This window comes from Sceloporus undulatus, chromosome 3 (assembly GCF_019175285.1).
Source record: "Sceloporus undulatus isolate JIND9_A2432 ecotype Alabama chromosome 3, SceUnd_v1.1, whole genome shotgun sequence".
Lineage (NCBI taxonomy): Eukaryota > Metazoa > Chordata > Lepidosauria > Squamata > Phrynosomatidae > Sceloporus > Sceloporus undulatus.
Window position 1 is genome coordinate 6,129,617 of NC_056524.1, and position 13,437 is coordinate 6,143,053.

The 13,437-nt window shown below is 41.9% G+C and overlaps 1 protein-coding gene across 1 annotated transcript in view; it reads left to right on the forward strand.

Moving 5' to 3' along the window:
• The window catches only part of DGAT2 (diacylglycerol O-acyltransferase 2), a 58,185-nt gene extending 47,254 nt beyond the window's left edge, over window positions 1–10,931 (forward strand). The window contains exons 5-8 of the mRNA XM_042457726.1: window positions 4,023–4,227; window positions 6,103–6,277; window positions 8,812–9,014; window positions 10,582–10,931. Of these exons, the coding sequence (XP_042313660.1) occupies window positions 4,023–4,227; window positions 6,103–6,277; window positions 8,812–9,014; window positions 10,582–10,736 (738 nt within the window). The 3' untranslated portion in view covers window positions 10,737–10,931. The remainder of the gene's footprint in view (window positions 1–4,022; window positions 4,228–6,102; window positions 6,278–8,811; window positions 9,015–10,581) is intronic.
• Window positions 10,932–13,437: the final 2,506 nt, after the last annotated feature.

The window sequence follows — 13,437 nt, forward strand, 5'->3', positions numbered from 1 at the left end:
TTACATTTCCAACAGTAAGAAACCGTTTAGCAAGCTAGCAATCTTAATTGGGGTCAAGTAGCACCTAAAAAATAACTTATAATAGTTTTCTCTTAATTTAACACGTTTAGTAAAACGGAGGTTTCTTTGTTTGAGAACTAGCTGCCTTATCAGCCCTTTGGCTGCTTTCCCGGACAGGTAAACCTAATCCTCCCCTGTCTCTACTATCTTGCATAATCTTAAGTTTTATTCTGGGTTTCCTATTATGCCACAAAAATTTTGATATATCTTGTTCCCACGATTTGAAGATACCCTTAGTTGTCACGATTGGTAAGGTCTGAAATAAAAACATCATTCTCGGCAGAACGTTCATTTGAATAATAGCAATTTTCCCTAACAATGAGATATTTTGCGAATCCCACCTTTTTAAATCAGCTTTAATTTTCTGCCACGTTGGTGTGTAATTGTTCTTAAAAAGGTCAGAATTATCCTTTGTCAAATTTACACCTAAATATTTAATTTTAGATACCAGGTGAAACTCCGTAATAGATTTCAGTTCTTCCTCTTCCTTTGCCGTAAGGTTTTTAACCAGAAGACCACTTTTTTTCTTATTAACTTTAAATTCTGCCAGAGTACCAAACTTTGTTAGGACTTCCTCAAGTTCTTTACTGGGAACTGTATTTTTGTGAGACATTTAGCCTTCTTTGTCATAGAGCTCTGGTACCACAACAAACTGCAGTTCTCAGAATTCCCTAGTACTGAGCCAGGGCAGTTAAGAGCAGTCTTAAACTAGATTATTTCTGCAGTGTGTTTTGGCCCTATGTCACTTTTGCACTCCAAGGGCAGTCTTGGCTATTGTACATAGGCTTAAATCCGGAGTAAGACTGAGCTAGATTGTTTATTCTCAAATGGTTTGTAAATCTCATTGAGTAAATTGGTCTACTGTAGTCGAGAAGAGAGCCAGTGTGGCATAGTGGTTTGACCAGGGTTCAATTCTCAGCTTGGCTATGAAACCCATTGGGTGACCCTGGGCAAGTCACATGCTCTCAGCCTCAGGCAATAATAATAATAATAACAACAATAACAATAATAATAATAATAATCATAATAATAATTTATGTTTCCCCGCCTCTCCTGGTGGATCAGAGCGGGGTTACAGTTACTAAATAAAAGCACAAGTGTTTACATAAAATTCAATTAAAAGCAGCTAAAACAATAAAATATCCAACATCAGACAATAACAATAGCATCAGCAAGCAGGCAGGGATCATACACAGACAGGGCATGTCATTCATATCCGGGGGTATTCATATCAAGTGATGTATGCTCGGCTGATGACAAACCTCTGAACAGATCTTGGCAAGAAAACCGCATGATAGGTTTTCCTTAGGGTCACCATAAGTCGGAAACGACTAGAAGGCACACAACACACACATACACTGTAGTCAGGGCTTGGCAAGTTAATCTAAGCATTGAACATGCAATATGGGGAGAGGGCTTCTAGAAACCTTGCTTGAATAAGGCAGTAAATAAGACTTACTTTTAAATAAACCAAACAACCAGAGAACAAATTCTGTTTAGCCACTCCTGTTGTTTCCGAGATTCCCAATGGTAACTAAGGAGGATGAAATAACACAGGGCTGGTGAATTCTCAGGCATGTAAGCTGAGCTTCACGAGAAAGATCAAGTTGCTGTTCCAATGAGGATGAATTGTGTCAGCCTCACTCTTTGGTGCTTTGCCCCATCCATAACCCCGAGAAGTGAACAGCACCTGCTTCAAATGCTCCGGAGCCAATAGAAGCTACTGCAGGGGGGTTCCATTTCTTCTCTCTCCTCTTAAAATTATTTCCAAGGAAATGCCAAAGTTGGATGTTAATTTTGGAAAACTGCTCTTGACAGGGGGTAGATGAGGTTTCCCTATACAGTATTCTTTATCTCTCCCCCCCCTTCCTTACAGATGGGAACCTGCAACAAATAGAAATACTCTCTTGAACTGGACATAAAGTCAGATTATGGCCTTGGCAGCTCTTGGATCAGTGGAGAGAAGCATCTGCTCTGGGCCTTTGTCTTAATGTCAAAAATAGCTGTCTGAGGTGCTGAATATTTTAAGATTCTCATGTCTCTTTCCCACTGACATGAGAATCACTGGCCATCATAGAAACTGGAGTTCGGAAAACGTTGTTGTTGTTGTTGTTGTTAGACTACAACCCTCAGAATTTCCTAGACAGTGTTCCCAGTGGGTGGGCTGAGAAATTGTCATCCAAGAAAGCATATTTTCCCAGACTTAGCATAAAACAGATCAAGTTCACTGCACAGATCTATGAGTTAAAAACAAATAAGGAAAATGTAGTCCAGGAGTAAAAACACCAGAATCCATGATTGGATGATACCTTTTTTCTGTTAGGAGCCACCAAAATGTTACAAAGGATTGTACATGCTTGCAGGTTTTGCAGAGTCCCTCAGCAGGGTAATACATAAAAAGCAAGGGATGGGGACAAAAACAGAACGCTTCAGAAAGTAGGCTAGCCCCGGGCATAGATATCTGCAGGCAAGATCTCTTCAATAAGTAAGGGCCTGTACAGATAGGCCAAAATAAAGCTGCTTTGGGTCCCTTTGGAGGTATGCTGTTTAAATGAGGCATGTGTCCTAAGAGGCCAGAAGCCACACCAAAGCTGTACACCTCTCTAGGAATCTCAAAGTACTCCAGTGCAACTCAGTGGTCAACATCTGTCAGACGTTGATCATAGAATTATGCTGGAGGACTTACAAATGCCTAGAAAAATGTTTTCTCTAGCAACTTCTAGGTTCTCCAGAACAACTCTATGCTCAACGTCTGGCAGAGTTGTGCTGGAGGACCTAGAGATTCCTAGAGAGGACATATTAAGCGAAACCACAAATAATCAAATCTGCAAAAGTCAAAGCTGTAAATGTGGAGGGACAACTGTACTTCTAGGAGAGGGCTGTGGTGTGATTCCCCATTTTTGTTGTGTGCCTTCAAGTCTTTTTCAACTTGGCAAAATTTGTTCTGACAAAGTTTGCCATTGTCTTTCCCTGAGGCTGAGAGTGTGTGGCTTGCCCTCGGTCACTCACTGGGTTTCATGGCAGAGAGGGGCAAGTAGTGATGATGATACGGTCTTTTTGGCACCAGATGCAAACTTTCCCCCTTATTCTCCAAGGCGGCATTTTATGACTCCTGCTTCCTGCTGCTGGTTTTAGGTTGTGAAATGTGTTCTTTTCTGCTGTCAATTCCGTGTCTTGGGTTTTTTAATAGTCTTGTTTCTTCATTCATTGTTTTGTTGTAATTTTTTAAAATGTATTTTTAACAGATTGTACACAAACCAGAGAATTTAGATTACTGGGCAGTTAAAAGGTGCAATAAATAAACAAATGTCTCTTTTACATTAATTTGTTGAACAGTCCATTGCTAAAAAGCATTTAATACCTTCTCATTTTATATGCTTGTGGTTTTCATAAGATTTCACTGTTCTTTTATTGGTATTGCTTTTTTAATCTGCAGCCTCTGCAAAACTGTATGTTGGCTCCAGGCGGGTAAGCAATATAGTGAGGCACAGTAATATTGTACAGTGAGCCCTCCGCCTTCATTGAGGTTAGGGGCACAGGACCCCCATGAATATGGAAATACCACAAATAAAAAAGCAATATGTTTTTAACCTGAGAGAACACCTCTCTAGGGATCTCGAGATCCTCCAGCACAACCCTGTGGTCAACATCTTCCAGAAGCTGACCATAGAATCACACTGGAGGACCTACAAATGGCTAGAGAAATGTTTCCTCTAGTAATCTCTAAGTTCTTCAGGACACCTCTTATGGCCAATTTCCAGCAGAGTTGCACTGAAGCACCTAGATATTCCTAGAGAGAGCATATTAATCAAATCCGCTAAAATCAAAGCTGCAAATGTGGAGGGCTGACTGTGTTGTGTATGGATTACTCCACACTTTATCAGTGTTTCATTTATAACACAAATGGAAGGCCTTTTGAGTCCATTTAAGTAACTTTTACATTCCCTTCCTTCTTTCCCCAGCTGGTTAAAACTCACAACCTGATGATCAACAGGAATTACATCTTTGGCTACCACCCGCATGGGATCATGGGACTGGGTGCCTTCTGCAATTTTAGCACAGAGGCGACGGGTGTGGGCCAGAAGTTTCCTGGGATCCGGCCATACCTTGCTACATTGGCTGGAAACTTCCGGATGCCCATTTTGAGGGACTACTTAATGTCTGGAGGTAAGGATTAATAAACTGTGTGCAGAAGGATAACCCAATGGATCTTAGCTCACTCAAAATCCTCTCAATGTCATGAGGCTTTCCACAAGTAAGCAGGGATAAGGAATGCTCTCTTCGTTGTTAACTGTCATAGAATCATAGAATCCTAGAGTTGGAAGAGACCACAAGGGCCATCCAGTGCAATCCCTTGCCATGCAGGAACTCTCAATCAAAGCATACCCAACAGATGGCCATCTAGCCTCTGTTTAAAGACTTTCAAGGGGGGAGACTCCACTACACTCCGAGAGAGTGTCTTCCACTGTTGAACTGCTCTTGCTGTCAGGAAGTTCCTCCTAATGTTGAGGTGGAATCTCTTTTCCTGTAGCTCACATCCATTGTTCCAGGTCTTGTTCTCTGGAGCAGCAGAAAATAAGCTTGCTCCATCCTCAATAGGTCACCCTTCAAATATTTGAACAGGGCTATCATATCACATCTTAAACTTCTCTTTTCCAGGCTAAACATACTGAGCACCCTAAGTCTTTCCTCATAGGGCATGGTTTCTAGACCTTTCACCATTTTGGTGGCCCTCCTTTGGACATGCTCCAGTTTCTCAATGTCCTTTTTAAATTGTGGTGCCCATAACTGGACATAGTATTCCAGGTGTGCCTGACTACTATTCCAGGAGTTGAACTGAATGACTCTTGTGGTCTCTTCCAACACTATGATTCTGTGATTCTAATGCTTGAAATCAGAGATTGAAAAAAGATCCTTTGGGGGAGGGTGGGATTCTGACTCCCAGCATTCATTAACCATGTTGTTGGGGGTTCTGGGAATTGTAGTAAAAAGGACCTTATCCATATTCTACTTCCTATCAAGTTGCAAAGGATGTCCACTTACAACTTTTGTTCCTCTTTCAAGGGAAGGGGTTTATCTACCCCACCACAGGACCTGATGGCTTATCATGCCTTGCTATATGAACCTTCCCAAGTCTTAAGTTGTTCTGGGTAGGGTAGGATTTTCTCTCGGCCCCACCACTATCAAAAGTCAGTCTGTTGAGGATACAGGATAGGGTCCTTTTGGTGGTTGCTCCCAGCCTACAAGATTCCCTTCCACAGGAGGATAGGCAGGCTGCCTCTCTGCTTTCGTTTTGCTGGCAAGCAAAGGTCTTTCTGTTCAAAGAGGCATTTATTTATTTATTATGAGATTGTCATCTGGCTGTCTGATAATGTTTGATGTGATTTGCTTTTATATCTGATGGTTTTTTAATTTGTCTTTTCTTCCTACATTGTAATTTTATCTATTCCTCTATCTAATTGTTATTACTTTTAGAGTGTATGCCTTGGGCAGGCTTTTATATATTCCTTAATTTTACTGCCTTTGTACAGCACTGTGTATAATTACAGCGCTTTAGAAATAAAGTTTAATAATAATAATAATAATAATAATAATAATAATATTTCATATATATGCCGCCTTTCTCCCCGGAGAGACCCAAGGCTTCTCTCGGATAAAACATTTACAATTTCAGTAAAATTCAAAATAATTAAAAACATCTATGCACAGTATAAAATCACATAAAATATACAAAAGTTAAGAACATCATTAAAAACCCACCTGCTCCCATGAAAACTGCCATTCATTTGTTGCAGGGTTGCGTGCTGCATTTTTAAACTTTATTGTTACTCTTAAAAATTATTTTACATTTAAAAACGTTGATGGTATTTTGATATAACTTTTCAAGTTGTGTTTTTAAATTGCTTTATTACCAAGTTATTAGCTTTGTCTTGCTTAGCTTTTCTAAGCTACCTTGGGTCCTATGCTAGAAGAAAGATGAGGCATAAATGACAGTAAATAAATAAATTGTTCTAAAGGTTCTCTTTCCTTCAAAATGCTCAGGTATCTGCCCAGTGAACCGCGACACCATAGACTACATCCTCTCCAAGAACGGCACTGGGAACGCCATTGTGATTGTGGTAGGAGGCGCAGCTGAGTCCCTGAACTGCATGCCAGGCAAGAACTCTGTCACCCTGAAGAACCGGAAGGGCTTTGTGAAGCTGGCATTACGACACGGGTAAGGAGAGATGAACGTCTTCCTTATGAAACCCTTCGACTCCAGCTGGGTGATTGGCCAAATGTGAATTTGTAGGGCCACAGTTATGAATCACAGAATCATAGAACTGGAAGAGACCCCAAAAGCCATCCAATCCAACCCCATTCTGCCATGCAGGAAGACACTATCAAAGCACCCCTGACAGGTGGCCATCCAGCCTCTGTTTAAAAGCTAATTGAGTAAGGTGGCTATATTTATAGGCAGTGTGTTCAATACTTAAAAACCAGTGGCTGAAGCTCACGCTGGGGCATAGAATCATATAGTGGGAAGGTCTGCCCGTGGCCCTTGGGCTATTTTTGTGCCCTGCAAGGGTCAAAAATATTTCTTGAATTGTTTTGTCCCCAAATGGCCCTCTAGAGAGTGAGGCAACATTTACCACATTTCTTTAAAAAAAATTACTGTCATTAAAATCACCACAACATAAACAATACAAATAACTTTAGAAAAGAGAAGATAAAATAACAGCAAACAAACAACCCAAGAATTGATATTTTCACCTGACCAAACAACCCACCACCTAAACATAAATCCTTCCTGTTCTCTTCATTTCTTTTCTCTGTATCTAAAACACTATTCAAACTTGGGCTTTTATTAGTTTTACCTTAAAGTAATCTTTACTTTGTTTTCAGAGAAACAAGTAATGCCAGGGAAATCTTGGTAGATGAAGGGAACGCTGTGGATATAGTATATCTTGATTTCAGTAAGGCCTTTGACAAGGTTTCCCATGACATTCTTGCAAAGAAGTTTGTAAAATGTGGGCTAGACAAAGTAACTGTTACATGGATTTGTAATTGGTTGACCAGCCGAACCCAAAGGGTGCTCAACAATTGCTCTTTTTCATCCTGGAGAGAAGTGTCCTGGGCCCAGTGTTATTCAACATCTTTATCAATGACTTGGAGGACAGAATTTGGGGCGTACTTATCAAATTTGCAGATGATACCAAATTAGGAGGAATAGCTAATACTCCAGAGGACAGAATCAAGATTCAGAATGACCTTAATAGATTAGAAAGCTGGGCCAAAGCTAACAAAATGAAATTCAACTGGGAGAAGTGTAAGGTACTGCACTTAGGGTGGGAAAATGAAAAGCACAGATATAGGATGGGGGACACCTGGCTGAATGGGAGACTTATACGCGTGAAAGGGATCTAGGAGTCCAAGTAGACCACAAGTTGAACATGAGTCAACAGTGCAATGGGCAGCTAACAAGGCCAATGCGATTTTAGGCTCCATCAATAGAAGTATAGTGTCTAGATCAAGGAAAGTAATAGTGGTCAGGCCCCACCTGGAATATTGTGTCCAGTTCTGGGCACCACAATTCAAAAAGGACATTGAGAAATGAGCATGTCCAAAAGAAGGTGACTAAAAAGGTGAAGGGTCTGGAAACCATGTCCTACGAGGAACAACTTAGGGAGCTGGGGATGTTTAGCCTGGAGAATAGAAGGTTAAGAGGTGATATGGTAGCCCTGTTTAAATACTTGAAGGGAGGTCATATTGAGGAAGGAGCTAGCTTGTTTTCTGCTGCTCCAGAGACTAGGATCTTAGGCAATGAATGCAAGCTGCAGGAAAAGAGATTCCACCTCAATGTTAGGAGGAACTTCCTGACAGTAAGGGCTGTTCGACAGTGGAACACACACCTTCCTCGGAGTGTAGTGGAGTCTCCTTCCTTGGATGTCTTTAAGCAGAGGCTGGATGGCCATCTCTTGAGGATGCTTTGACTGAGAGTTCCTGCATGGCAGAATGGGATTGGATTGGATGGCCCTTGCGGTTTCTTCCAACTCTATGATTCCATGATTACTTTAAAGTAGTTTTATCACATTTCACACACACACACACACACACACACACACACACACACACACACACATTTTAGGGGCAGTAGGCCCCTTTTTTAAAAACAGAAAATAAACCAGATGTGAATTCTGCTCACTTTCTCCAGTTTTTATTTTCAAAAGGCCTCTTCCAGGCCTAAAATGTCCCTGGAGAGGGCTAAAAGAAGGCCACAATATCCCCACATCCCCTAAAGGGTATCTAGGGACAATAATGGGAGAATGGTGTTGCAGTGTGTTCGTGGGGTGCAGCTCTCCAAGGTCCTCTAGGGAGCCAATGCAGCCCCTTAGCCTTCCACAGTTGTCCACCTCTGATGGAGGAGCTTAGAAAAATGACTTTTTTGAGAGAACATCCCATAGACAACCTGCCACTGGCAGTAGTTCTGTGGCAGAGTGTGTGTTGTGAATGCACAAGGTTCCAGGTTCAATCCCTAGGAGCCTCCAGATAAGGCTTGGAAAGACTTTTCTCTGCAAACCTGGAAAGTAATTGTTATCAGGTGGAACCAGATGGAACTACAGTTTGGCTCAGTCTAAGGCAGCTTCATATGTTCTTTTCTGCTAGGAGCTGTAATCCCCAAAAAGGAACTTTACTAATCTCTGCAAAAACTGTTTTTGTATTCTGGAAGGAAGGGTTGGTTTTGATGTCTGAATTGTGTCTACCTTACAGAGCAGATCTGGTTCCTGTGTACTCCTTCGGCGAGAATGAGGTCTATGAGCAGGTCGTCTTTGAAGAAGGCTCCTGGGGCAGATGGGTTCAGAAGAAGTTCCAGAAATACGTTGGCTTTGCTCCCTGCGTCTTTCATGGACGAGGCCTCTTCTCCTCCACCAGCTGGGGCTTGGTGCCATATTCCAAGCCCATTACCACTGTTGGTAAGCCTTCCTGGGGGGAAGCCTTCCTTGGGCTAACTTGGGAGCTTGATCTGAAGACCAACGTTGGCTTTGTGTACTTGTGACTTCATAATTTTGATATGTGTTTTTAAAATTATTTTGCATTTTGTACAGAAGCAAGGTTTGGGGTAAACAACTTTTGAAACTGATTGCTAGCTCTATGCCCCAACACATACACATGAGTGTGTGTGTGTGTGAGCTGAATAGACAATGCACACCTCTAAAAAAATGACTTGCTGAACATCAAGATGACCATGCTCTGCAACAGATGTCATTTTAGCAGACTAGATTTGAAGTTTCATCAGGTTTGCTACTGTTTAAGAAAAAGTAAAGCTCTTTTGGGGTGCCGTGGCTGAAAACGGCCTAATCCAGCCCCAAATGAGTAGGGGATTTGGCCACAAACTCCCCCAAAGCTAAAAAAAAAGATACAAGTGGTGGTAAGACCCTTGGGACTCCAGCCTGGACCATCAATGCTGTATAAGATTGCAAAGGGCTGCACGATTCCCACCTCTGCTATATAGCAGCTCATAGTAAGACAGCACATAGAGTACATAGTGCTGCTGGTGGACAGGGCAAATGTAGACAAATTATGGCTGGCTGAGAGATTCTGAGAGCTGTAGTCCAAAAGGCAATTTTTCCAAGGTTTGAAACATGGATGTTCTTGCTTTGTTTGGTAAGCACAGCTGCCATTTTAGGTTGGGATGACTTGATAAGTGCAAAAACTACAGAACATCTTGTAGCACCTTCAAACTGACTGTGGGGGACGGAGTGAGGACTCTTTCTCTTTGCACTGCCTTCTTCGCTCACTCCTGGAGGGCAAAAGTGGTGGCATGAAGGTTTTCCCCCTTTCTTTGCAGTCATTTCCATTTTTATTGTTTCTTTTCACTCCAGTTGAGTCTACTGATGGTAAATGGCCAGTCCATTGTCTTCTGAGGCACTTTGTTCCACAGTTGAACAGCTGGCAAAGTTCTTCTTCACGTTTAGTCAAAACCTCTTTGCCTGTAATTTGAACCCACTGTTTTTGGTCTTGTTCTTGTGACTGCAGAAATTATCCAATCTTCTCAGGTTGCTTTTCCTTCCATCTTCTATGTGATAGGTGGCAAAATAGCCATCTTCAAGTATTTGAAAGCCTATCTTCTCTGGCTCCAACACACCCAGCACCCTTACCTTGACAACAAGTATATAATTGGGAATCTTGTTGAAACCCTGGATGGTCATCTGTCGGGGATGCTTTGATTGAGAATTCCTGCATGGCAGGGGGTTGGACTGGGTGGCCCTTGTGGTCTCTTCTAACTCTATGTGACTGCAGCATTCCTCTGATCTACCTGTTATGCTTGTAATTCTGATCAAAGTAAGTTTGTACTTCTCTTGAATGCTAACTTGCCTTTTGACCATCTAGATCTCTTTGACTACGGTATTCATAATTCACAGCCAGTGTGCTATGGAGATGGGAGAGTGGGTTTTAGACACCAGTTAGAGGAAGGCTCAGCTATGGGGCTGCACCTCATTGAACATTTGTCTTATTTTGATCTTTTCTTTTTCCTTTTAGTTGGGGAACCCATCACCGTTCCCAGAATCGAAAATCCAAGCCAGAAGGAAGTAGACTTTTATCACACCCTCTACATGAACTCTCTGATTAAACTTTTTGACAAGTACAAGACAAAGTTTGGCCTGCCAGAAACAGAGGTCTTGGAAGTCAATTGATGGGCTGCAAGGATGATCCTTTGGACTTGTGTTTTCGGCGGCAACCTGGCTTTGCAAAGAGACACTTTCTTGCCTGCCAGAATCCAAGTTGTGTTCTACTTTGTGTGTTCTTGGTCTGTGAATCAGGGAAGTGAGTGTGGAAGTATGTGTGAGCTTTTTAAAAGGATAAAAGGAAAATAAGTTTTCCTAAAAATTTGAAATGTTAGACAGAAACATTTTTCCCTGTTTCTTTGTGTTTCTTGCTCACACAGCGACATGACACATCTCCCTGCAATGTTCTCTTAAATGGGAAGGGACCACAAGGCACTGATTTGCCTTTTGAAATGTTGGCCATTTGAGAGGCAGAACACAAAGCCCCTGAGCTAGAACCAAAGCAGTTCAAATATGGAGGAAGCTGCCTTCGTCTGACCCTGGCCATTGATCAGCCACGCTGAGTATGATCTATTTTTTGCTGGTTTGGATCTCATGGAGGCCTCTCTCAGATTTCCCAACCTGAGACCCTTTTAAACTGGAGATACCAGGAATTGAACCTGGAGTCTTCTACATGCAAGTCATGTATGTACCCTGCCACTGAGCAATGGCCTCTTCTAGCCAACTGGTAGCAAAAAAGGAGGTGGATTTGTGAAAGTAGTCTAACTTATTTGGACAGGAGTTTGTTCTGATTGGTCAGGCTAGAGGAACCAGGCTTTGGGCCGTAATGTCACCCCCTAGTGATGATAACAGATAATGCAAGAGAATGCAATTTTTGAAATGTTGATCCTCTCCCATCTTCGACAAACTGTATATGTTGTAACATTGTCCTTGTCACCCAAATTACGCTGCTGCCTGAAGCAGCCACTGTGTGTGTGTGCGCACCCCTGGGTCGAGGATGGGAGGGAGAAGGTGTGGGCTCAAAACATGCACTTGTAATTTGCAAACTCTCAAATCGGCTTCACAGTGGAGCCCCAGCAAGTTTTGTGATTTTGTGTAAGTTGATTGTGTCATCTCATCATGTCATTTCATGCTCATTTAAGGCACAAGGACAGGCAATAACCAGATAATGGGGGCCACTAGTGTGTTGGACCAAAGGAGAACGAAAGTAAAGCACTGTGGGAAATGCACAGAAGGAAGTGAAGGGGTTATTTCTTTCCCTAGAGTCACGGGGGAAAGAAAGTCCCCTTCAGAAGCAAAGGGAACCAAAGAAAAGCAAAGGGAACATTATCCTTCCCTGTCCTTTCCTGGAAGACTAGAAGCCATGACAGAAGGCATCTCTCTGCTCTTGAGTCTTCCCTAGCAAGAATCACGATTTTAATTGGAAGGGGAAAGGAAGTGATTGCTAGTCTTCATGGATCCAAAGAAAATGGGAAAGAGTGAATGAAAAGATTGCCAGCTGCTTTTTGAGCAAGGCTCTTGTGTTTTTACCAGATGCAGAACAGGTAGATTGTTAATTCTTTAGTTTTTTGCCACTGAAGGAATACAGTGGGCCCTTGATATCGATTTTGGGTTCGGTTCCAGGACCCCCCCCCCCATGGATACCAAAATCAGTGGATGTTCAAGTCCCATTAAACAGAATGGATAGCAAAATGGTGTCCCTTATATATAATGACAAAACCGAAGTTAGCTTTATGGAATTTATTTTAAATATTTTCAACCCATAGATGCTTAAATTCATGGATAAAGAATCCATGGAGACAGCGGGCCAACTGTACATTTTTCTTTACTGTTATCTTATTTAGCCTGCATTATCCATCCATCCCTTTATTTGTCTTAACCTTTTGCTGATAAGATAACAAAGAAGCTGCTGCCAAACTGCCCAAATGTGGGAGCAGCCACAGAGAAGGCCTCTGCATCTGTGAAGGTGTGGGATAGAGAAATCCAGCTATCCAAAGGCGTATTACTAATACAGTACATGGAAATGTCTCCTGGCACCATTCTATGCTGTTGTCATCTCTCTCATCTTTCCAAGACATCCTTCTCATAACACAACCACTCAGTCTGTAGCTATTGTGCATATGCACTGCTCGTATCTTTTCACGTTTCCCTTCTTTTTGCCTCTTCCGCTGCAACAATTGGGTTGAATAAGCACCTTGGAGTGCAGAACTGTCCTGTAGGCTTACATTACTTTGGAAAGCACCACATGCATCTTGCTGATACTCTGAAATCTAAACAATGGGATTTATCCCTCTTTGAGCCTGTACTTTTAAAAAAAACCCAGTAAAATTGGATATAGTTTCTGCTGCTCCAAGGCTTTGCAAAACCTCCCTTCAAAGTCCGGTGGCAAATCACTGAAAATACAAAACAGGATGGCTTTTTTGGCAAAGTGGAAAAGCCACTTGGAAACAAGAATTCTCTGCTTGTTTTAAGGGTGCTTGGTAATTTGGTACCCAAATTGGGTAGAGGCTAAAGCTACTTCTATTGTTTCTTGGGGGACAGAATTGGCACCCAGAACAGCTGGCCTTGCCCACCTTATATTAAAAGCATAGGAGCCTTTTGCAGAAGTAATGCTGGCTATCCAAAATCCTGCATGCGTATATTTAAATCTAGCAGGAGTTCAAATGGATTCAATATTTTGTAGGATGCCAGACCTCCCTGTAACTCTGGAAATATCCATTTTTAAAGATGACAATGCTGATTACTCAGTTCAGTGATGAATGTATATAACAATAGCTCTTCTGCACAATGTATTGACTGTTTTTAAATGTTTACATGGATGTCCACTGAA